Source organism: Thunnus albacares, chromosome 15, assembly GCF_914725855.1.
Source record: "Thunnus albacares chromosome 15, fThuAlb1.1, whole genome shotgun sequence".
Taxonomy (NCBI): Eukaryota; Metazoa; Chordata; class Actinopteri; order Scombriformes; family Scombridae; genus Thunnus; species Thunnus albacares.
In genome coordinates, this window is record NC_058120.1 from 1,713,515 (window position 1) to 1,737,411 (window position 23,897).

General features: G+C 39.4%; 2 protein-coding genes across 3 annotated transcripts; one reads left to right on the forward strand and one right to left on the reverse strand.

Moving 5' to 3' along the window:
- Positions 1-5: 5 nt before the first annotated feature.
- Positions 6-12,330, reverse strand: LOC122998690 (jnk1/mapk8 associated membrane protein). The gene is made up of 7 exons (XM_044375655.1): positions 12,217-12,330; positions 10,416-10,495; positions 8,935-9,089; positions 6,723-6,929; positions 3,259-3,440; positions 3,037-3,113; positions 6-2,205 (listed from the first exon to the last, which is right to left on the reverse strand). The coding sequence occupies exons 1-7, from the start codon at positions 12,218-12,220 to the stop codon at positions 1,987-1,989; spliced, it is 924 nt and encodes a 307-aa protein (XP_044231590.1). The 5' UTR covers positions 12,221-12,330; the 3' UTR covers positions 6-1,986.
- Positions 12,331-16,366: 4,036 nt separating this feature from the next.
- Positions 16,367-22,368, forward strand: LOC122999001 (G-protein coupled receptor 135). 2 transcript variants are annotated; one of them, XM_044376063.1, is made up of 3 exons: positions 16,367-16,956; positions 17,889-18,090; positions 19,077-22,368. In XM_044376063.1, the coding sequence occupies exons 2-3, from the start codon at positions 17,975-17,977 to the stop codon at positions 20,425-20,427; spliced, it is 1,467 nt and encodes a 488-aa protein (XP_044231998.1). In that variant the 5' UTR covers positions 16,367-16,956; positions 17,889-17,974; the 3' UTR covers positions 20,428-22,368. The 2 variants fall into 2 exon arrangements, with proteins under 2 accessions (XP_044231998.1, XP_044231999.1); XM_044376064.1 differs by having other exon boundaries at positions 16,367-16,555.
- The last annotated feature ends 1,529 nt before the right edge of the window (positions 22,369-23,897 follow it).

Below are 23,897 nucleotides of genomic sequence, written 5' to 3' on the forward strand. Positions count from 1 at the left end.
CCAGGTCCTCTTTGTGTTTGCATTTATTTGTGGAGAAGCCTCATGAAACATTAACATTAAATACAAAAAAACAAGTCACTACAACATTTGTTTGAAGGTGGTCTGTAGGGCTTTTAAATATTAAGTCTTTGATGCCAAAAATCTGAGTGTAAAATTCGTCACCCTACCCCTGGCAGGTTTGGAAAGCACAAAGAAAAGAGAGGAAAAGGAAGGGATGGCGGGTAGAAAGGCACATCAAAAGGAAAGAAAAGTGCAGAAAACCTACATTATCATTAACACACACAACAAAAAACATTTGATTGAGTGAAAGTGCGTTCTTGTCTCACCACATGGTCCATTAATAGCCATGTCTGAGCTTTTGATCACATCACACTATGTTCCTCAGCAGACAGAGTTTGAACAGTTGTCATGGAATTATAGATGTTTCCATTTCTTGATTTTTCTGAGCACCTTTGTGTTGTCAAAAAAAAACACCCAGTGTTCCAAACAATTCCTGCAGTTATGTGGTTAACTTGTGCTCGACTCCAGTACTTCTAATCGCTTGTGAGAACAGAACACTGGTGCAGTGATGTCTGCTCTGCATGTACTGTGGATGGAGCTGTCTTACATTAACCTGAGGTAGTCAAATATCAGGCAGATATACGTTTATGAGACTCATAAATACTTGAGGTGTGAGCTCACACTGACAGGGTTCAGTGAGCAGATACAGAGAACAAGTCGACTTCAAACTGTACAGGTAGGTTGACTGAATTTTACACTCACTGTAGAGCCAACAGAGCCGAACACACACTATTTACAAACATATATAGATTTACATGAATGTACACACACCTTCCACTAACCCATGTAAGCTGTACAAACATCACACTTCGCTTCAGGGCAGGATCGGGGAAAAAAAACAAGTGATGGTTGATCAGACAGGCTGAAACAACATAACACACCACAGACAGCTGCTGCTCTATCGACAGTGTCAGTGTTTATCTTTAGGGCGATACAATGCAGTAGAATATACAAGCACACACGTTATTTACATTTTTACAATCACCTACCTGGATGTATGACATTTTATTATATACATGAAGCTGAGTGAGTCTCTTTACCTCAGCCTGAGGTGCTCTGAGCAATCAGGACACTCTTAACTTTTCATTTCATTTTCTCACAAGAAAATGTACAAGGTGCACAAAAATATATATATAAAAAAAAAAGAAATATGTCAACCCCCTTTGATGGTGGATGTTAAATAAATATAAGATAGGCAGGAAAGATGGGACTCCTCAAAAAACAGGATTTGAATGAGATAAGATGTAGAGCCGGAAACGTATCAATAATCAATAAGCTGTTTGGCTCATAGAAAATACAGTAAAAATACCAAACTCTGGTTCCAGCCTCTCCACTCTGTTTGGCTTCATTATCACTTCAGGTGTTAGGACTGTTGGACAGATCAAATACATCATTTAAGGCTCTGCTTGGAAATCTGTGATTGGCATTTGTCATTATTTTCAAATGATAATTGAAAAATAATTGATAATCTACTTTGAATAAACATAATCTTTAATTGCAGCCATGCTAACATGAAATATTGTAAATAGTTATGTGGGTACTCAAGCTCTCCACTTGGATCATGCAAAAAGAGTGAGGAGCTAGTTTTCATGAATAATAATCCGGTGGAAGATTTCTGTTTAAAGAAGACGACACTTAACATGCCTTCATCCGACAAACCAATCAGTGACCTTGTGGCCTGTTTACAAGTCATGAATGGAAACACACTAATGATTAAAAGCCTAGAGCAGGAGATCATGAAGTTGTTTCCCCAACATTAAACGTGCAGCCATGCTGAAAACCTCGTGATGTCATCACTACATGGACATTAACAGTTTGAGCAAGTTTGATCACATTAACTCTAATTCAAACCTGCTCTGTCTCTACTGATGGCTCAGAATCAGAAGCTGAAAGATTTTAGAGCAGCAATGAATGAAAATTCATCTCTCAGTGTCCGTTGCCGCCCTCAGACAGGATGCGGCTGGGCTCGGTGAACTTGGCGGTGGCGATGTAGAACAGGGCGGGACCTGGCACGAGGGCCAACAGCGGCAGGTCCTGCTCCAACTTGTCCAGTCGAGAGATAGAGATGATACCGTACGCATGGAGCAGCCAGTGGCTGAACAGCACGACCAGACGTTTCTTCTTAGCAACCAGGTTCTTAAAAGACTGAGGTTGGAAGAGATGGAGGACACAGAGAGAGAGAGGAACAGGTTGGTAATAACACCAGGAGATCTAACGTTACCTACTCTCAAGAATTCCAATCAAGTTTCTAAACAGCTTGGAGTTTGTAAAAATGAAGCCCATCCTTTTTCCCCTTCTAAATCCATCTAGATAGCAGACCATACCTGGAGAGTTACAATATAGATATAGATTCATAAACTGATGCAGTTGACAAATATATTATAAATTGCTAATTAAATATTAATTTAAATAACGTATTAAAAACCAACCAGCTGTTATAATTTGTTGGAGTATGAGCCAATCAGAGCTCCTTTTGCTGCTGTGTCAGTTGGACTTCATTTATTTTGAATATGATTTTCCTTTTAATGAAAGCAATCACTAAATGAAAAGTGAAAAGGTTTTGTAGCTTGTGAACCAGAGTGTGATAAGAATGAACATTAGTTCAACAGAATATCAAAGTCTAATTTAAAAGTCTTTCTGCATTTGATTTACACATTACAAGTTTTTATTGTTAATTCTGAACTGCTTGAATTATTAACTGGCCAATTTAATTATGAGTTTTTTCATGCATAATTTAAGTTTTATTAAATTAATAATATTTATGAAATATTTGATTTTATGAATTAACCATGATTAAAGTGAATCATAGAAAAGGTCTATAATTACTGTGATGGCACACTCCAGACTCTAAATAACACACACATTCAAAAACCTAATTCAAGAACTTCTCACTGACTTTTACAGTAAAAATTACTCACATAAATGACACGTGTCAAAAGAATTTTTTAAAATTATGAACACAGAAACAAACAGTACCTGTATCTCAGAGGCAGACATGTAAACAGCCAGCGTGACCAGAGACAGGACCAGTATGATGTAGGGAAACGCGTAGTCTGAAACACACACAGACTGTCACTCACAGCTGCTCAACCTGTTCGGTTACTTTGTTGTGGAAGCTGAACAGATGAATACTGCTGCTTCTGCAATCAGTAAAACAACTCCACTCTGAAATAGTGAGCAGCCCTAACTGATACTCACAGAGCAGTCCTCCTCCCACAGCCTGCAGCACAGTGAGGATGGGGAAGAAGTACAGAGCGGCATAGATGCTCTTGAAGCGATCAGATTTGCCCAGACCACACGCAATCTTCTTCACCAACAGAGGACGCAGCAGCATCATCAGCACCAAGCAGAAGGCGTAGTAGATTAACACGATGGTGTAGCTGAGGAAGAGAAAATATATACAATATTTTATTTAAAGGCAAATTAACTTGACTGCCATCTTGAATAATGAACTAAATCATATATCAAAATGATTTAAGATAAATAAACTCACTTTATTTTATTTGGGCCTAACAAACAAATCTATTAACATACATAATGTATATACATAATGTGCTTTGTGAGGGAGCCACTTCTACACTATTCCTTGGAGTAATTATAGATAATAAACTGATGTACAAATTACATATTAATATTATCTCATCAAAAATAGCAAAAAACAGGAATTATTGGCAAAACTAGATACTTAATTTCAGCTCTACATTATACTCAATTACTTCATTATTTATCCTCATATAAGTTACTGCAATATGGCTCTGACGAGTACACGCAAAACAAAACTGAAAAAGATTTATCAACTACAAAAAATAAACTTGAGGTTGCTGAGTGTATTTATGGTGATTTCCTAACCCTAACCCTAACCCTGGTCCTAACCCTAACCCTAACCCTAACCCTAACCCTAACCCTGGTCCTAACCCTAACCCTAACCCTAACCCTAACCCTAACCCTGGTCCTAACCCTAACCCTAACCCCGGTCCTAACCCTAACCCTAACCCTAACCCTAACCCTGGTCCTAACCCTAACCCTAACCCCGGTCCTAACCCTAACCCTAACCCTAACCCTAACCCTGGTCCTAACCCTAACCCTAACCCTAAACCTGGTCCTAACCCTAACCATAACCCTAACCCTGGTACTAACCCTAACCCTGGCCATAATCCTAACCCTGGTCCTAACCCTAACCCTAACGCTAACCATAATCCTGACCCTAACCCTAACCATAACCCTAACCCTGGTCCTAACCCTAACCCTAACCCTGCCTTCTATCATCAGTTTCAGAATTTTTAACAGGGGTCCTAGAATCTGGAACTCCAGTAATTTTGTAAATTTATGCTCAGAGCTTTTTCCTCACTGTTAACTTTTAGTTCCTCTCTCTTTGTTTCAAATGTTTTTTATTGTGAAGCATCACACTTCCTGTCCACAGTTTCTGCTTTGCACAGATAAGCACATGGATGTTGACTGTAGATATTTTGCTCCTGAAATATGATGTTGTTGTGGTGATGATGATGATGATGATGGCTTTTTGGCATCTCTTGTGGTTGTATGAATATTTCCTTGTGATTTAACCTGTTATATTTTTTATCTGTTATATTTTATCTTCTATTTCTATATTGTGCAAATAAACAAACAAACAAAGAGGAACTTCAGTCACAGACACTGTCAATGAGCAATTAAGCTATAATTCAATAAAGACCTTTCTCACTGAGAAGTATGAGTTTCACATTCTACACTTCTTATGAGTTCCACCTATGGGACTACACAGTATTCCACTTATAGCTTTCATCAGTTTGCCTTTTTATCCATAAAACTTTCCTATGGATCACAGTAAAACTGCAGGTACATACTACACTGTATCAGAAAACATCAGCATATTCACAATGTTTACATATTCAGTTTAACACTGCACATGCATTTCTCTAACTGTGCAAGTGAATAGTTGATTGATCAAAGAAATGAAACTCCTCTCTGCTTCACTTCCAGGGTTTATCTTCTGCAGCTATCTTCATATATTAGGACTTGAAGCTTTGAGCAGGTTATTCCACTCATGAATGATTAAAGTGCAAGTACTGTTCTCTCTTTATATAGAGACTCTATCAGTATTATGATTGTAAACTCTGGGAAAACATTACTTTCGCATCCCCATTAATGAGGAGAGGCTGCGGCCTAGTAACACCACAGAGCCACGGGGCGTCTCTGAAGCACTAAAGAAATGTTGGAAGAGAGGATTTCACAAAGATCATGATTGATTATGTTGTGTCTATTGCCGTCAGCAATGTTCACATTCTCTACCACAGACCTGGTACTGAACTACAGCTTCTCCTACTGGATGGAGCAGTTGGAGACACATTGATTCTGAGGGAGGTGAGGAATGTGCTCTTCATGGTTCTGGACAGCATTTGAACCATGGGGAAATGAGGAAAGCATATGATCTGTAGCAGGACAAAGCCAAAAGCATGCCCCGGGGTGGTGCTGGAGAGTTGAAGGTGAGCTTAACAGAGGCTTCAGAACTGACAATCATCACATTTTTAGTTTTCTTCAGTATCCAGGGATAGTCGTCTGTACATCCATGTTACACTGCAAACAGGAGCTGCTAATTGCTGATTCAGCAGATGTTTATTGGAGACTATTTGCCAAAATGTTAACAAATATGGTCTAAAAATGGGGCTGAAAGAGAAAAGCAAAAATGATGATTAACGGGGTCTTGCTCTCCTGATGCTTTTATTTTTTCTGTCGTCATTTTGGTTCCCGATATGTTGGTGTTAAGCATGTTTCCATCTATCTATTTTTGACTTCCTTCATTTTCACACATAAGTCAAATTTCACACTGAGCTGATAAAATGCAGCAGAAGGTAAAAAAACTCTGAGTTCCACTTTAAGGACGTGGAGATTTTGAATGACAGGAGGAGCAGCGAGCTCACTGAAGAGCAGTCGCTCGTTGCAGCTGGAAGGATTACTGAACAATGAGACAAATCACCACATCTCCCCTACAGACACATACAGTGTGAATGGGAGACAGTTTCTGTAGAAGAGCACACTGTTCCAATATTTGAATGAACAATACTTATATTGACATTGTTGGTAAATCTTCTAAGCCTCATGATATAAAACAAGCATCTTCCGTTACTATGATGAATAGAATGTTTCTGAGAGGTGAGGAAATGTAAAAATATAAAATGGATTTCCTGACTGCCCTGGTGGAGGCTGTTGAATATTCACATGTCCAGCAGTTGGAAACGCTACAAATTTAATTCCAAATAGAAGTCACATGTTTATAGCTGCAACAATGAATCCATTAGCTGCCAACTATTTTGATAATCAATGAATCGTTTCATTTTTTTTAAGAAAAAAATGTCCAAATTCTCTGATTCCAGCTTCTTAAACGTGAACATTTTCTGGTTTCTTTAGTCGTCTATGACAGTAAAGTGAATATCTTTGGGTTGTGGACAAAACAAGACATTTGAGGACGTCATCTTGGGCTTTGGGAAACAGTGATCCACATTTTCATCAACGTCTTATGGACCAAATTAACTGATTAGTCAAGAAAATGAATTGACAATGAAAATAATCATTAGTCGCCGCTCTAAAACTAGAACACGGTGACCAGAATGCCAGTGAAAGTCAGTGTGTTGTGACCTGAGACCTGCTGTTCTGTGGTCAGTACTTACAGTGGGTACACGGCTTCCTGGGTGCAGTGTAATGTGTTGATGTAGTCTGGACTGGGGTTATACAGCATGGTGTACCAGTCTGACAGCATCTGGACCCGGCAGGAGCGGATACTGAACATCCATACTGGCTCTGTGACCAGCAGGGTGACCACAGCTGACACGCTGCACTCCAGCATGGCTGTGATGTGCTGCAGCAGAGCGCTGGAGCTGAAGGCGACAAATAACAAGAGTAAGCACACAGTAAGGGGCGATACAGTCTAACACACAAATGACTCTATATTTTCTACCTCTCACTTCACTGCGGTAGCATGTAGCATCTGGAATAGTTTTCACTGAGTCTGAAGTGTTTTGAGGGCTACTGTTGCATTCTGGGTGCCTCTTGTTTTAGCCACGTCTGATGCCAGCTCACGCTTAGTGAAGAAACACCAAGGGAACCACAAAAACCATGCATGTGCAGAATGTACGGTAAGAATGTTCACACCTCACACTTGTGTGATATATATATCACACATCTCACACTTGTGATGTGTGATGTGTGTGTATGTATATATATATATATATATATATATATACAGTTTTATACTGTGTGCTTCAATTCAGGTGATACCACACATTTTGATTTGAATCTGATCTCACATAACTCCAGGGAAGGGATCATATTGCTTCACCTACCAACAAACCTGAAACCAATCATTCTTCTCTTAATGGAAAGTAATAATAAAACATTACTCCCACTTTCAGTTTGACCTCCAAATAAAGCAGTTTATCTCATCTGGATAAACTGTTGGTTTGTCTCTCAAAGCTGTTTGATCATGTTACTACTCATGTTTCTTTACTAGTGAAGTCAATGTTTTCCCAGATTTCAACCATTACCTTGGAGAGGGACATATTATCATAACTGATAAAAAAAACAGACCCAAGCTGTAATAAATCAGAATTGTCTTGAAACATTTTAAAGGACGGGTTCACAATGTTTCAAGTGTGTCTTCAAACAACAGTCAGGTTTTCCTCGCTGTAATCATTCCTCCTGTTCATACTGGATATTAAAAGATCCTTCAAATGTGCTTTCAATGGAAGTGATGGAGGCCAAAATCCACAGTGTGTCCACACAGTCATTTAAAAGTCTGTGTGAAGCTTATATGAGTCTTCATCAATCTGAGTTAATCATATCAAGTGGATATCTGACACATTTACAGTCTTTTTAGCATCAGATTCCCTCTTTGTGTTTCCTCAGACAGTGTTTCCCTGTTGAGCTGTGGTGGAAGTATAGACACAAAACGACTGTAACGTTGAAAGATATCTACTTGATTTGACTCATTTGGACGCTGAAGCTTCATATTAGCTTCAGATAAACTTTTAAACACACACACACACAGAAGGAGGACTGTGGATTTTGTCCTCCATCACTTCCATTGTAAGGTCATTATGAAGGGATCTTCTAATGGTCAGTATGAACAGGAGGAATGATTACAGCAAGAAAAAACATGTTCATGTGGGCTCCTGACTGCACTTGAAAAAATTGTGAACTCGTCCTTTAACATAAAACCTGTGTGCACAAAAATGCAAGAAGAGAATTAGTGAGTGCTGGCTTTGTATGTGAGTTCAATGGACTTTAGCTGCTGGATGGTAACACTCTGTGGCCCTGTTTACACCTGGTATTAACATCCGTCTGGGGTGATCCAATCACAAGCGGACAGCTCTAAGTACAGGTGTAAACGAACCCAAGACACATTGAGGATGGATTGAGATCCGATCACTCAGACCACATTATTCAGAGATGGTCTGGGCTGCATGTGACCACATTCTTTCAGCAGTGTAAACGCAATGCATCCTGGGCCACACTGAAGGACCACCAACTCAACTGATGTCCTCTATTTTCCAGCAGACTAGACACAGGACCCTCCGTCCAAAGCTTTTCAACTTGTTTGATAACAGGATCAACAAATTATTTTGTTTTTCATGTGAATTAAGAATGTAATCCACCTCCCGTTTTTTCCTGTTTTTCCTGTTCCCCTAACCGGTTTCCCTCTTCAAATCGACAATTAGAAAAGAAATTAAACCATTATTTTTTCGCTTGTCTGTCTAAAAAAATATATTTCAGAAGCTAAACGTTTCTGGATAGTTTCCTCTGTCCTGTCTGTTGGTCATTATCCTGAATAAAGAAAAGCATGCGTGTGTGTGTGTGTGTGTCTACTCTACTGTGTGTCCACACCTCTTCTTTCCAGAGTACCACTCGATGAAGAACCAGTGCAGCACTAGCGGTAACATGGCCATGAAGCCCAGATAGAGCCAGTCGTAGAGCTCAGGGGACTCTGTGCAGCGTTCACACACCTTCTGGACGTTGGCCCGTTCTCCACGAGGACACACCTGACAGCACAGAGGGATTAGAAGCAACCCGACAAAAAACTCCCAAGCCAGTTCCTTACATAGAAGAAGCTGATGTTCTCCTCATATCCTCTGTGTAGCAGTCTGTCCCTTTACAGCACTAATATATGTGTCCTGCAGAGGTGACGGATGGATGTACACCAACTACAGAGATTATACAAAGTCACATTTAACATCTGGATTCACTACCTGCTGACAGGAAGTAGAACTCTGTCACTCTCTTTTCAAAAATTCCCTTTAATGCATGTCTCCATTCCACCATTTACCATGGCAACAGAGATCATCCTCAGGGCATCAAGGTGCATTATGGGTGCAGGAGGTCTGCATGCACAAATATGCTGATTTACAGCCAGCCAAAAAGAGATTTCACTTCCTGCTAAAGTGATGGCTTTTGTAAAAACAGAGGTGACTCTTACACTAATGTTCCTTACAGCTTCATTCACACATGACATGACAGTTGTGGAAAGAGGCAGCAGAGAGCAGAGAGGGCTAGAACAGCAGGGAATTGTGTTTTTTTTGGTTTATTTACAGGCTGCATCATTGATGGATTTTAAAACTTATTTTGCAGTTGAAGCCTTAATTACTCATGAGTGTGAAGGATGTTCACTCCCGCTCCTCACAGTGAGTCCACTGATACTTCTTCATGTCAGTTCCATCATGTAAAGCAGCTCTGGGGAGTTTTCTTGGAAACGAAAGTCTATTCTTGAGATGTGAAAAAAGTTTTGAATGCATTTCCTTCCTCACAAAACATTTGCAATGTTACTTTTTGAAGTACAGTATTTTAAATCCTGTATTGTTTACAGTAACTAGCTTGCAGTCTTGTTCTCACCTGTAGATGATTGGAATAGTTTGAATCCATTGGGGGGAACTGTGTATCGCCTCACCAATGTGCACATATATGTGCATGTGGCTGCTCATTAAAAAACTGTTCCATAGTGCTACTAGTGGACAGAAACTCCACAGAGTGTCTTTAAAATGATTGGAGAGGGAATTCTGCTGTCTGCTGTATAAAGTCCAACATGCACACACACACACTGAATGACAGGATGTTCATTTTATTCCTATTAGCTCACATGCTGTATGTGAAGAGTTTGCTGGGTATTCATTTATTCATCCATGCAGCTGTTATGAATGTAAATGTATAATACAGAGAGAGAGAGAGCTGCTCCAGTTGTAGACTGACCAGATATGAGAAGAGTCTTCTCAACAACTTACAACTGTCTCTTTTACAGTGTTTAGTATAGACCCACAATTACAACAATTCCGTTTTTTTTTTGCACACACACACGTCTGATGTTCAGTACTCACACCACAGTCTCCCTCCACTGATCCATTGACCATCATCCTGCCACAGTACAGGCCTGGACACGTTAAGCTCATGGCCACAGCTGCAAGGACATGCAAACACCTTATATAACATCATATGTACTGTAGTCAGCAGTGGAAGAAGTATTCAGAGCCTTTACTTAAGTAACAGTACCAATACAGCAATGTAAAATACTCTATTACAATTAAAAGTCCCGTATGAAAAATCCTTCTACAGTAAAAGTACATAAGTATTATGAGCTTGATGTAGTTAAAGTATTGCAGTAAAAGTACATAAGTATTATGAGCTTGATGTAGTTAAAGTATTGCAGTAAAAGTACATAAGTATTATGAGCTTGATGTAGTTAAAGTATTGCAGTAAAAGTACATAAGTATTATGAGCTTGATGTAGTTAAAGTATTGCAGTAAAAGTACATAAGTATTATGAGCTTGATGTAGTTAAAGTATTGCAGTAAAAGTAGTGGTTTGGTCCCTCTGACTGATATATTATTATATATGACATCATTAGATTATTAATAGTGAAGCATCAGTGTTAGAGCAGCATGTTACTGTTGTAGCTGCTGGAGGTGGAGCTAGTTTACACTACTTTATATACAGTTAGCTAGTTTAGTCCAGTGGTTCCCAACCTAGGGGTCGGGCCCCTCCAAAGGGTCAGCAGATAAATCTGAGGGGTGGTGAGATGATTAATGGGAGAGGAAAGAAGAAAAAACAAAGTTCTGATACACAAATCTGTTTTCAGTTTTTGGACTTTTTCTCTAATCTTTGATTTTTGCTGAAATATTGGATCATTTGAACATTTATTGAAATGAAAGCATGTGAGAAGTTTAGAGGGAAAAATCACTATTTGGTGGAGCTGTTAACAACTCATAGACATGTGAAATGTGACCCCGACTACACACTGCTTTTTGTAAGACGTCAAAAGACAAAAAGGTTGGAAACCACTGGTTTCATCTTTAACAATGTGTTGTATTTTAAAAGCTTGTTATATTATCCATTGTGTCAAATCTTCATCTGAAAAGTAACTAAAGCTGTCAAATAAATGTAGTGGAGTAGAAAGTACAATATTTCCCTCTGACATGTAGTGGGGTGGAAGTATAAAGTAGCATCACATGGAAAGACTCAAAGTACAAGTACCTCAAATTGTACTTAATAACAGTACTTGAGTAGAAGTACTCAGCACTTTGCTACAGGTACGTGAATGGTTTCAAACATAAACACTCTGAGTAGTTTTTTTTTCTTGTTGCAGTGTTTCTAAGTTCCCATATACTTCATATTTTCCACGTGAGAGCTGAGGTGAACTGTAAAAAGTAACGTTAAAAGCATGATGCTGCTCAGGTCAACAGTATTTTATAATGAGTTATATCCAACTTTAAAAAGAGGTGTAACGTTACAGTTTGAATGTTCTCCCAAACAGAAGCAGAGAGAGGACAGTAACAGCTGCCGACAGCTTCTCTGTTTATTGTCATTTCAGAACATCTTCATAAAGATAAAGATGCGGTTACGTTTATTATATCATACTAATGTGTCAAGCTTCCTGGAAAGAAGCTCAGTGATAGCTCAGGACCAACCCAACCCAAATATCGAAGAATGGCACATATTACTTTCACTAGTCGCTCTTTAAACTATCATGTATAACGTTACAGTCACCATTTTATTTACGAGAGACGTCTCCTGATGATCAATTTGGGGCGGTTTATTTAGCTAATAAAACAATACTATTACGTAGAGTGGCTAGTGTAATGTATCTTAACGAGTCAACTATTGTAAGATAAAAGACACTTACTCATTCTGGCCCAAATAACGATTAAACAAAAGGTTTCCAGCCTCAGTGTAGTTAATGTATTTTCATTTAGCACACAAACCGGATGCAGTCTGAAACAAGGTAACACAAACAGGAAGTCGCGGTCTTCTTCTTCTTTTGATGAAATTTGCGGCAGATTAGACGCAGCAAAGCTGCCCTCCACAGGGCATCTGTAGAATTACATTGAATCAGTTAAATTCTTATTGGAGTAAAGTGCGATAGAGAAAATTAGTAACAGTTTTTGTTGTTTCACAATGTTCCGCGATGAGTATTGATTTCAATGGATGATCTGTAACTCCAGGTTATGACAGAGTTTACAGAGTGATGCTTCGTTTAGTGTGCTAGTTGGTACCAAAGATTTTTGGTATGAGTTTTTATTTTACTGGAATAAATTCTATCTCAATACTAATTTGAATATTGTAAAATAAATACAGATAATGGCGGTTGAAATGCAGCCTGCATCCTTTTCATTGCATGGCAGCCATCTACTGGAGGTATTACGCACTGTCCATGTTCTCTCCAAAAATAAATAAATAAATGACCATTCTGCCTTTCTACTCCTGTGTCCTTTTTATTCTGGTCTCCTCCATTTAATTTTGTTAATATCATTTGATACATAGCTGAATGTTTCATTGTAATATATCATAAAATATTATTGTATTATTGTAAAATATTATTATATTATTATATTCATTTGTCGGTCTTGCTATGTAGAGAGAAAAAAATGTTTGGGGGGGGGGGGGCTGTTTATTTCACAAAATAATGTATTGTTATTTACAAATCACCAATATTTGTTAGAATTCGTGAGTCAAAAGTAACCAACACTGGTTATGTGTGCAGCGTTTCACTTGATGTTGCCCAATAAGAATTCAGAATCTCAGACACTGGTTCTAAAAATTGTAGCGACAGGAAAGAGGCAGAGGAGAAAAAAGTGAAATCAGCTGGGGCAGTGTAGGCGAGGCATCAAGGCTACTGTGGCTGCAGGACATATCATTTTTTTGAGGCGCATAAGGCCAAACTGAGGGGGCATGGTGCTCATGGCCCCCATTAAATTCCTCCCCTGCTTGAAACATACTCATTTGTGACTTTCCCTTTATAATATACACATCACTATATCACATCACATCACATAACTGATTATAGTGTTATTGATCTGGACAGAAAAATTCATCATCATTAAGACTGTAGTGAACAATACTGACAAAAATTCTCTAAACCTAACAGTGTCAAAATCCACTCATGACCTTGTACTGCATGGTGGATCGGTTTCTGTTTCAATGAATTTACTTATCGCTGTCCTGCTGACGAAATTATGCAACTGTTCTGATAACCATTGCATCTCTCTAGCCTTCTGTTCGTTTGCTCCACAAGCACATGAGCATCCAAGCTGTGTGCCCATCTCTTCATCCTCCCTCTTTCTCCCTATTTTCTCCTCCTGTCCTCTCTTGTCTCTCAGGCGTCTCTTTGCTGGGCCAACACCCATCCTGGATCTGCCCTGCTTCCATGGCTGTTGGTGCCATTTCCTGAGGTTTTGGATCTGGTTTCCCATCCTGCAGGAGTTCAGCCTGACCTCATGTCTCTTGCTGTGAATGACATCTTTATCCTTCTCTCTCTCCTGTGTGAATCATGCCTTTTCTTGTCTCTTCTTCCATGTATGTGAATGATGTAATGTGAGTCTCCCCTATATCCATATGTAGTCTGTCCTCCTCCCAGGTCTCCATGGTAATAGAAGTGGCATGCCTCAGGTCCTATTCTGTTCTGGTGGCACCCAGAAGCTGCTTAGCATCCTCTTGATCACATTCTTCATATAAATCCATTATAATTCTGTTATGCTGTTCAATGCTATATTGTGTAATTTGTCTATCTATATTGTGTTCTGTACACACATCTATTGCACATCTCTGTCCTGGGAGAGGGATCCCTCCTGTTGCTCTGTAAAGCCCCCTAAGGCAAATTTGTGAATTGCGATATTAGGCTATACAAATAAAATTGACTTGACTTGTATTCCTTTGTTGTCTCCTCATGGACAATCACAAATAACCATGGTGTGTTTGCCACTGTGATCCTTGTACATGGGTCTGTTGCACTGAGAGCACCAACTGCTGATGTTTCAAATATTGTAGTGAACTATGCTGACAGTCATGTGAAGCTGATCCCACTCAGGCACACTCACCACATCTGGACCTTGTGGGGTACAGTTGGGATCATCATCTTCAGAGACTACAGATGCATGAATCTGTCCTCTGAATCTCCTCCTTAGCAGCACGTCTATAACCATGTTGCGAGAAGAATGTCAAAAAGTCAAGTCAAATCAAATCAATTTTATTCATATAGCACCAAATCACAACAGAGGTTATCTCAGGGTACTTTTCACAGAGTGCAGGTCTAGACCATATTTTCTTGGACCCAACATTCCCAAATGAGCAAGCGCTTGGCGACAGCGGCAAGGAAAAATTTCCCTTAAACGGTAAGAAACCTCAAGTAGAACTGGGCTCTGGGTGGGCAACCATCTGCCTTGACCAGTTGGGTTGAGAGAAATACAACCAGTCACAACACTGTTAATAAAGAACAAAACAACACAGTATTTTCAAGTGGACCCCCAGTCACATTTTCAAACAACTGCATTTTATCTTGGTTTAATTTTACCTCACTGTGACAAAGTGGGTGAGAATACACCATTTGTCCCTATTTTCACCGTCAATGCCACATTAACCATGCTTGTTAATTGTTTGTTTAGACATAGGTCCATGATCAATCTGTAACTTGCAGACACATACTATCCCAGGTTTGTTTGTGGTTTGCATTATGTTTGGGGGGGGGGGGGGGGGTAAACTATGTTAAGTAAGTTATTTACTGTGACTGTGATCTGTTTATGTATGGTTGCAAGTGTGTTATATGATGAGCTATGGAAAAGTGTTTCACCTTGGGAGTTAGTGAGATTGAATAACTTTATCTCTTACCTGTTTTTAGGAGAGACATGGGATGTACCTGCAGCAATGGTACAGTCCAGATTGCCTCTGATGGACTGCTGATGGAAGGGTCTATTTAAGCAGTTGCTTTTTGGCTGTTAGGGGGTTAGTATGTCAATGTGTAGCTGTGTGCACTTGATAAATTAATATAGGTTGAGTTGTTATGAGTTGAGTTTTGATCAGTTAGACCAACTGTTTAGTTGGGTTTTTTTTGTTTTTTGTACATATTTTTACCACTTTTTCTTGTAAATAAACCACCTTTTGATACCTGGACGAGGTTTCCTTTGTCTGCCTCCTACCAAGTGACCAGCTAATCCGGTCAGGCTACACCACACTCACATTTACTTGCAGAATGCAACAAATCAACAGTTTGCTGCCAAGAGTATTAGAATCAGGTCAATAGTTAGTTAGCTCTAACACAACAGGACAGCTGTTAGTTAGCTATAACACAACAGGTCAGCAGCTAGTTAGCTAAAACACAACAGATCAACAGCTAGGTATGTATGGTGGAAGTATGTGTGAATGTGAGGTATAAGGACTGCTTTATTTTATTAACTGTATGTGTTGCTTTACACTCTCTTCCCTTTGTCTTTTTGTTTTGAACTTTTCCCCAAGGGGAGCTTTTATGCCAGAGAGAGAGACCATGTGAATGCTTTGTTTCTCTATAAATGCAGAAAATTATGCTGATCTGTGGTGTCTGGCAATAAAGTGCTGAAAGACAGTCCTGGGCAGAGTTAGACATGCATACAAATAAAAATTATAAAGTTTCAGTTTGATTAAATTTTCAGTTTTAATATTGGCAGACACAGACTTCCATATCTGGTGTCATGGTGGTCAAACTGGATTAAGAGCTAGCTCTAAATGGACCAACCATCAAAACACTGAGACATAGCCTACCCTAAATTGACAACAGCTATTTTACTCAAAATGGGCTGTTTATGTTGCCCATGTTCCGACCATTGGCAACAGCTCACTTTTATTTGAAAGGCTAAATAACTGATGTAACCTATTAATACAATGGTAAATGCATTGTTTGTACAAAGCCAATTGTCATATACGCAGGCTGCTATACATCAGTTTTCACCTTATAATGTCATTTTATTTATACAGGGACATAAATGCAAAATCGATCACCAGTTACCATGGCAACATGGTTCATAAAGAAGGCGTGGTTTCAGAGAAGGAGAGAGGGGATAAGACGCAGGTAGAGACAGATGCGAGTGGAGGTTACACAGATGTTAAAACGGGAGCATCAAAGAGGCAGAAGCAGAGCTAGGTTTTCTTTCTCCTCACAACAGGGTGGGAGCCGCTGTTTTCTCCGATCTCATCGGCGGCGTTAGACACAGCTGATGGTAAAGAAATGGACTGACTTTCTTCTCCTCTCCTTATGCAGGATTGCAAAGGCCAAATGGAAACGCTACATGTAGCCTACAGTGTTGTTTGTAACGACATGGAGTTGTGCATATATCGCTACCGTGGCTTTGCTGGATATGCAGGCTGTGTTCTCTCAAAAATATCCAGAAGAAAACACGTTTCGGGCTCCGTTAGAACAAAGCTGGAACATCAAGAAAACAGTTTGGACCTTAATAACGTATAAAGACAACGACTTGTTCCGTGTAGGTTTTCAAAACAAGACTGTGGACAGGCTGGAAATGTATCATGTAATTTAGCAAACATGATGCTTCAGCAAGATATAAATACGACTCTTTCTCAAATTTTGATGGAATGTTAACAAAATACAAATAACTTCCCGGTAAGTTATTTGTCTGTTCTCGAGGTATAGGCCTGTAGCTAAATGTTATGTTTTTATAAAGCTTTGTTGTGATAACACCTAAATAATGCTAGCTGCAAATGTAGTTACACATCACACTCCGGCGTTATAACTGCATATAAATACTACAGAATGTGTGTAATTTTCGAAGCAGTGTAGCCACAGTATTACTCTACCTTATTACCTATTGTTAAATACAGAAATGCAGTGATACTTTATATCATATGGCAAAAACTGGTAAAGTACTACATTGTAATTTGGTGTAATTTAGTATAGCTTATTAGTTAAATAATAATTGTGAAGCACACATTTTGGCCAGTGTGTGTTTAAATGAGATTACAAATAGATTTCCACTTAGAGAATTCAAATGAAACAAACAAAAACTACAGGTGGCTCCATCTTCTTGACACTTAGATGAGCAATGAATCATATCACAGTTGGAAATTCTAGATAATAACCTTCTCCGAAGTTGAATTTATGTGACAAAATTGCTAAATCTGTCGGCGTTACGCATGCATTTTTCATGATGGGCTCCTGTTGATCAATGGTGGCATCAGTCAATGACCTCTTAATCTTGAGAGCTGGGCTTAAATAGAAGAATGTCGCTGGGGAGCTGTGTGGCATATAAAATTCATAGCCAGAAGCTGCTCTAGCAATGGAGCATAATTGATGTTACACATAATTACTCACAGGTCCAATTACTGACAGTTTTCAACAGTGGTGTAAAAATGGTCAGGTGTGATTTCTTTTAATCTCAAAACACATTTGTTTTACTTTACTACTAACCAGAACAAACTATATATTGCACTATGACAGATATTTCAAACAGGCCTAATAAATCAGCATTTGTCAGATGATGAAAATCGAAAACTACAAATGGATGAGAAGGAGTTGTCATCTATGTTTGAATCCAGGACACCAGCACGGACTCTAAATCTGAATGGATATGTGTGTGTGAGACGAGGGATGAGTGTTCTTGTACTGTTTTTGTGCTTCATCGATGGATACACCTGTTAGCACAGCCCTGCGGGGCAGCAGTGGCAGCAACTATACAGCTGACACCTCAGGTCTGAGCTTCAACAACCAGCTGAGCACTGCCTCACCTGTTGTGCCAAGGTAATTCATCCACTGCTCCGTTTTTCCTTTCTGCTTTTGGAATTAAAGCTACACTGTACACATTTGCATGTGGGTGGCATTAGAAGAGAGTTGAACTGCTTGAATTATTTGACTAAGAGAGGCAGTAGGTTATCTTAGAATTCTGTGGGCAGAAGGTATTTCAATAAAAGCGAGAGTTCTCTGGCACCTGTACCACCATACACCTTTTCCTCGAGCTAGAGTGATCTGTAGCTGACACAAACAAGAAGGTTATATTTTTACAGTAAAATAATTGATATCAGCACCTGAAAACAGCTCCTTAAGTGCTTGAAAAATTAAATGTTTTTACAGAAAAACCATATCAGACAAAGCTTATTCAAAGCATTTTTCTCTGTATTTTTATATGTCCTGAAATATGTCTGGAGGGGATCTTTATGAACTATGACTAGCATAGCCCATTGAACAGAGACAATATACCATCACATTTTCTGATAAGCAATATAGGGTTTCTACCCGATGTCACTTTGTTGTCCTGTAGTGAGAAATGGAACTAGTTATGACTGAAGGCCTGGAAGACCAGTAAAAATTGGGTGTGTAATTGTTTTTTTTCTGCTGGCAGTTAGCAAAATTATTACAGTTTTTGTATTGATTACACAGAAATACAGATCTATAGTAATGTTTACTCATGTTGACTCATTCTATGTTTACTCATTCTTTAAGATGGTTGCAGACTAAATTTTGACAGTTTTGTACTATATTTTATCTATTATTTAAGTTCATTTAGATAACATTTACAATTTGAGAACATTATATTTGGCAAAGTAAGGTATCCAAAAAAGTATGGTTTTGGTATCAGTACTGAAAGTACTGTATCACAGTAGTATCAAAACATTTCATACAGCACTCCATCCTAATAAAGATTGTAATTTTCTTCAATATGCATGAAGTGTTAGTTGTATACATACTATTCTTGTTGTACAATGATTTCTCATATTTTTGTTTTTTAGGGTTGTTTCCATAGTGACCAGCCTAGTGACTGCCACTACAGAGGCAACAGTGAGAACCACAGGGAACATATCAGTGCTCAGAGACCAAAGAGGGAGCGAGCTCAGCCAAATCCATCAGGCTTCAACCCCATCGGTGCTTAGCGCTGCTGAGAGCAACTCGGTCCTGCAGGGCATCACTGTGGCAGCTCAGGCCCTGGTACTCCTCTCCATCTTCCTCCTCTCCAGCCTCGGTAACTCAGCGGTTGTCATCGTCATCATCAAACACCGACAGCTCCGGACAGTGACCAATGCTTTCATCATGTCGCTGTCGCTGTCAGACTTCCTCACAGCTGTTCTATGCCTGCCGTTCTCCTTCGTCATGCTCTTCAGTAAGGACGGTATTTGGATGTTCGGGGATCGTTTCTGCGTGGCCAATGGGTTTTTCAACACCTGCTTTGGCATCATCTCCACCCTGACTATGACATTGATCTCCTTTGACAGGTACTACGCCATAGTCAGACAGCCACAGGCTAAAATAGGGCGCCAGAAAGCCACTCGGTTGTTGATAGCTGTGTGGTTAACTGCAGTCATTTTCTCTCTGCCTTGGTATCTGTTAGTCCGAACACCTACAGAAATACATAAGCGAGGTTTCTACCACTGTATGTATGTATTCCACTCTGGCACCTCACGCATGGGAACAGCCTACAGCATCTGCCTTATCGTCGTCTGTTATTTACTGCCCTTTTCCCTCATGTGTTTTTGTCATTATAACATCTGTAAGACAGTTCGGCTCTCTGAAATACGAGTCAGGCCGGTGACCACGTATGCATACTTACTGCGCTTCTATAGTGAAATGCGCACAGCCACCACAGTTCTCATTATGATTGTTTTCATCATTTTTTGTTGGGGACCGTATTGTTTAATGGGATTGGTCACAGCAATGGGGGACTACACATTCAACCCTGCAATGGACACAGTTGCCATCTGGCTAGCCTGGGCAAATGGAGCCATCAACCCTCTGATCTATGCCCTGAGGAATCCCAACATATCCATGTTACTCGGGCGCAGCCGAGAGGAGGGCTATCGGACCAGAAATATAGCAGCTTACTTGTCCAGCCAAACGCAGAACCGTGAGGTCCGGCTTAACCAAGCAGAGAGAATAAGGGACCGCTATGTGAGTCGGGTGGGGGTGAATAATAACAGCCGACTGTCGAGTTCAAGTCCAGGAAAAGGAGGAGGGGGAGGAGAGGTGGCAATGTGGGCCTGTAAAAACCCTGCTGTGTTCTTCTGCAGGGATGCCCAGCCTGACACTGCAACACTACCCAACACTGTCAGTGCACCAAAAATGAAGACAGCTGACACCAGCCTGTGACATTTTGGATAATATTTGAACCATCTAATAGTTGCTTTCATCTTATATGTTTGGTATGGATCTAAAGAATGCTGTTGTTGGTTTGTGACATTTACAGACTCAAAAAAAATTTGTGATCCAAACCACCACCTGATTTTGTCCCAGCAATCAACAAAGGCTAAATCAGTTTGTAGATGGGGTTCTACTGAAATGTGGGAAGACAATGCTGGTGAGGATGATAACTATTCAAAAGGCTATTGTTGTCCAGAAGTAAAATGATGATGAAATAAAATTAATTTATTTGGTGAGGACACCATGAAGTCCTGCAAAGGATCCATGTGCAGGACCTCTGGAACTCCCACTGTGATTTAGTTAACCATGAAAGGTTTGTGTTGTGCTACAAAGGTCATCATGTCAGATATCATTTTGTATGTAAATGGCAATGCAGCATGTGGATGTGGAAAACTGATAAAAACTTGAGCATTTTCTTAATCCTAATTCTTCCATGCTTTAAATGTAATGTACTGTACATGTCATTTTCAGACTGTCCTCGCCAGAGAAACCACAGCAGTGGCTGTTTGTTCAAATGCTTAAAATGACCTAAGTTTACTGTTTCCTAACAAGCAACCTCTTTTGGTCATGTGAATAATAATGAGACTGTTCTGTATCAGAAGCAGGGTCAGGAGTAGACGGAACCTTTAATGGCCAGCTGCTCACTCTAGAAAGTGTCAGAGCTGAGTTTGTCCACACATCCTTGTGAAATACATGTTTCTAGAAGCTTGCTGATGTACTCTCACTTGTTGGAGAATAACTGTAACTGGCGAGCTAACTGCTAAGAGACTAGCTAGCTAGCCACACTAGCTAATGCTACCCAGTCACGATGGTAAATACTAGATTGGATCAGCTGGAGAGACGAACTCTCTCGAGTGTGGTTAGGGTTAGAGTTATGGTTAGGTTAAGATTGGGGTTAAGGTTAGGGTTAGGTTAAGGTTAGTGTACAGATCTCACTAGAATTTCGCAAATTTCAAATCTTTGCTTGAATATTTGTGTCAGTTTATACTCGAGCAGAGCAGGTTACATACTAAAGAAGACGATGTGACACAGTTAATAGGCTATGATAGCTTCCTCTGCTTTGCATTCTCCAGCTCTGCATTCATATGGTCATAAAGGAGGTGGTCAGGGTGGCTGGTTGGTTGGTTGGGTGTACAAAGTGTCTGACTGGGACACAGGAGACAACAATTGACATTTCTGTTTTATGAGCAGTCAATGTTGGTCTCTTTAAACCATGATGATCTTCTAACCTTAACCAGGCAGTTTTAGTTGCCTAACCTTAACCAAACCTTTTCTGAGCATCAGAAAATACTCAGATGATTTGTTTTTGTAACAGTCATATGGGTTACTTTGGATACAGCACTGACATTTGACCTGTTTTGTTTTTAAGGTGTGAGGACTTGTTGCATTTGTGCCTGTCTGACTGTTGTGGCATTATTTTTGAGTCATGGCGTATGGCATTAGTTTTTATTGCATTTATGATTGTTAATTTTTGTAAAGGTATTAGCTTGAATGTGTCTCAACATGTTTTGGGTTACATTCTTAAAAATATAGCACGGAAACGTTTTAACCTTGTGAACCAGAAGTGATCTCTGTTACAACAGAGACAAACTGTTTTATAATGAATAGATATACTCTGAGATAAGTTTAGATTGCAAATTAAGTAGTACACATTGACATCAGACATATGGATTAGTTGACTTGAAGTGCAATCAGCCACTTAACACAAAATGACCACAAGTTATCAGCAGTGGTTCACAAGTGTCAAAGTCAGTCTGTCAATGACTACTGAGAGTTCAAGGTTTCCAGCAGGGCTACACTGTGGGGCTAGAACAGTGAGAGTTACATTTTGGCATTGAAAACAAAACCTGAACTTTGAAACATTAAAACACTTGTATTGGAAAAAGTTGTATTGGCACTGAAATTAGTATTGGCACTGAAAAAAGTTCCACTGAAAAATAAAAGGGACATTAAAAAAATTACAATCTTATTATCTTATTTTATTGTGATATTTTTTGCATTATGATGTTTTTCTATGTCAATCTTCAGATTTTTTCTACATGTCTGTCTTTTTTCAGTGATTGTTTTTACGCTATCAGTTTTTTTTCAATGTCACTGGTTTTCAGTTGCAACTTTCGGTCAGCGTTTTGATGTAGAGAGGAGGGCCCTTGCTGAGCCCACATTACCCAGTATGCTTTGTGGTCCAATGAAGATATCTGAGGACAATGGCATCATTATAGAGATTTTGAGCCAGACTTTTGTAATTTTCACTCTAGGACTGTTAATATGTCATTTTATTAAGATTTAATATTTTTTCAGGAGAGAAGGTAAATACGTGGTCTGTTTATCCAAATTAAGTGTCCTCCCATCTTTAGACGTTTGTACTCCCGAGTTGAACCTCAACACATCTACCATGACAAAATGATCTTAATATAGACTGATCTGTTCATTTTAATACATTTAAATTTATTGAAATGTGGTGATATCTGTACATATAGAGCCCCACAGGCAGTGCTGTTGCTCTGTCCAGTAAAAACATGAAGCTTCACTTAACATTCAGACACACTAATGTGGCAGCTACAAGTGTTAGATTTTGTCTGTGAGACCAACATTTATCTTCCAAAAGGAATTATATCATATATCCAAACACTACGCAGACATTAGAGCCAGCAGTAAATTAACAAAGAGCTGCACAGATCAGTTAATTTGCTCATGTTCTTTCCATGATGACGATGGATGTTGACCGGCTGATCATCTCAGGAATCAGGCTGCTTGCGGCTGAGATTACTGGCTGGTCTCACCTGGCCAGCGGCTCCAGAGCATTGCAGCAGATTTACTAACAGGCGTTATTTGGATAAACTGACTACATATTGGGAATCTACACAGTTACTTTTTCGGCTGGAAAAATAGTAAATCTTAATAAAGTGACATATTTACAGTCCTTGAGAGAAAACTACAACAGTCTTGCACAAAATCTGCCCCCAGGTATCTTCAGCGGACTGCAAGGCATACTGGGTAATGTAGGCCCAGCAAGGGCCCTCCTCTCTACACCAAAATGCTGACAGAAAGTTGAAACAGAAAAGTAGTGACACTGAAAAAGAAAAGTAACAGTGTAAAAAAAAAACTGTCACTGAAAAAAGACAGACATGAAGACAAAATCTAAAGACTGACATTGGAAAACATCATAATGCAAAAAATATCACAATAAAATAAGAATGTAATTTTTTGAATGTTCGTGTTTTATTTTTCAGTGGGACTTTTTTCAGTGCCAATACAACTTCCAATACAAGTGTTTCAATGCCAATGTTTCCTTTTTCAGTTCAGGTATTGTTTTCAATACCAAATTGTATTCTCAATGCCAAAATTTAACTGTTCTAGCCCCGTATACACCGGCTTTGTCTGACAATGCAACAATCTCCCAGGCCCCCTGAACTATACAA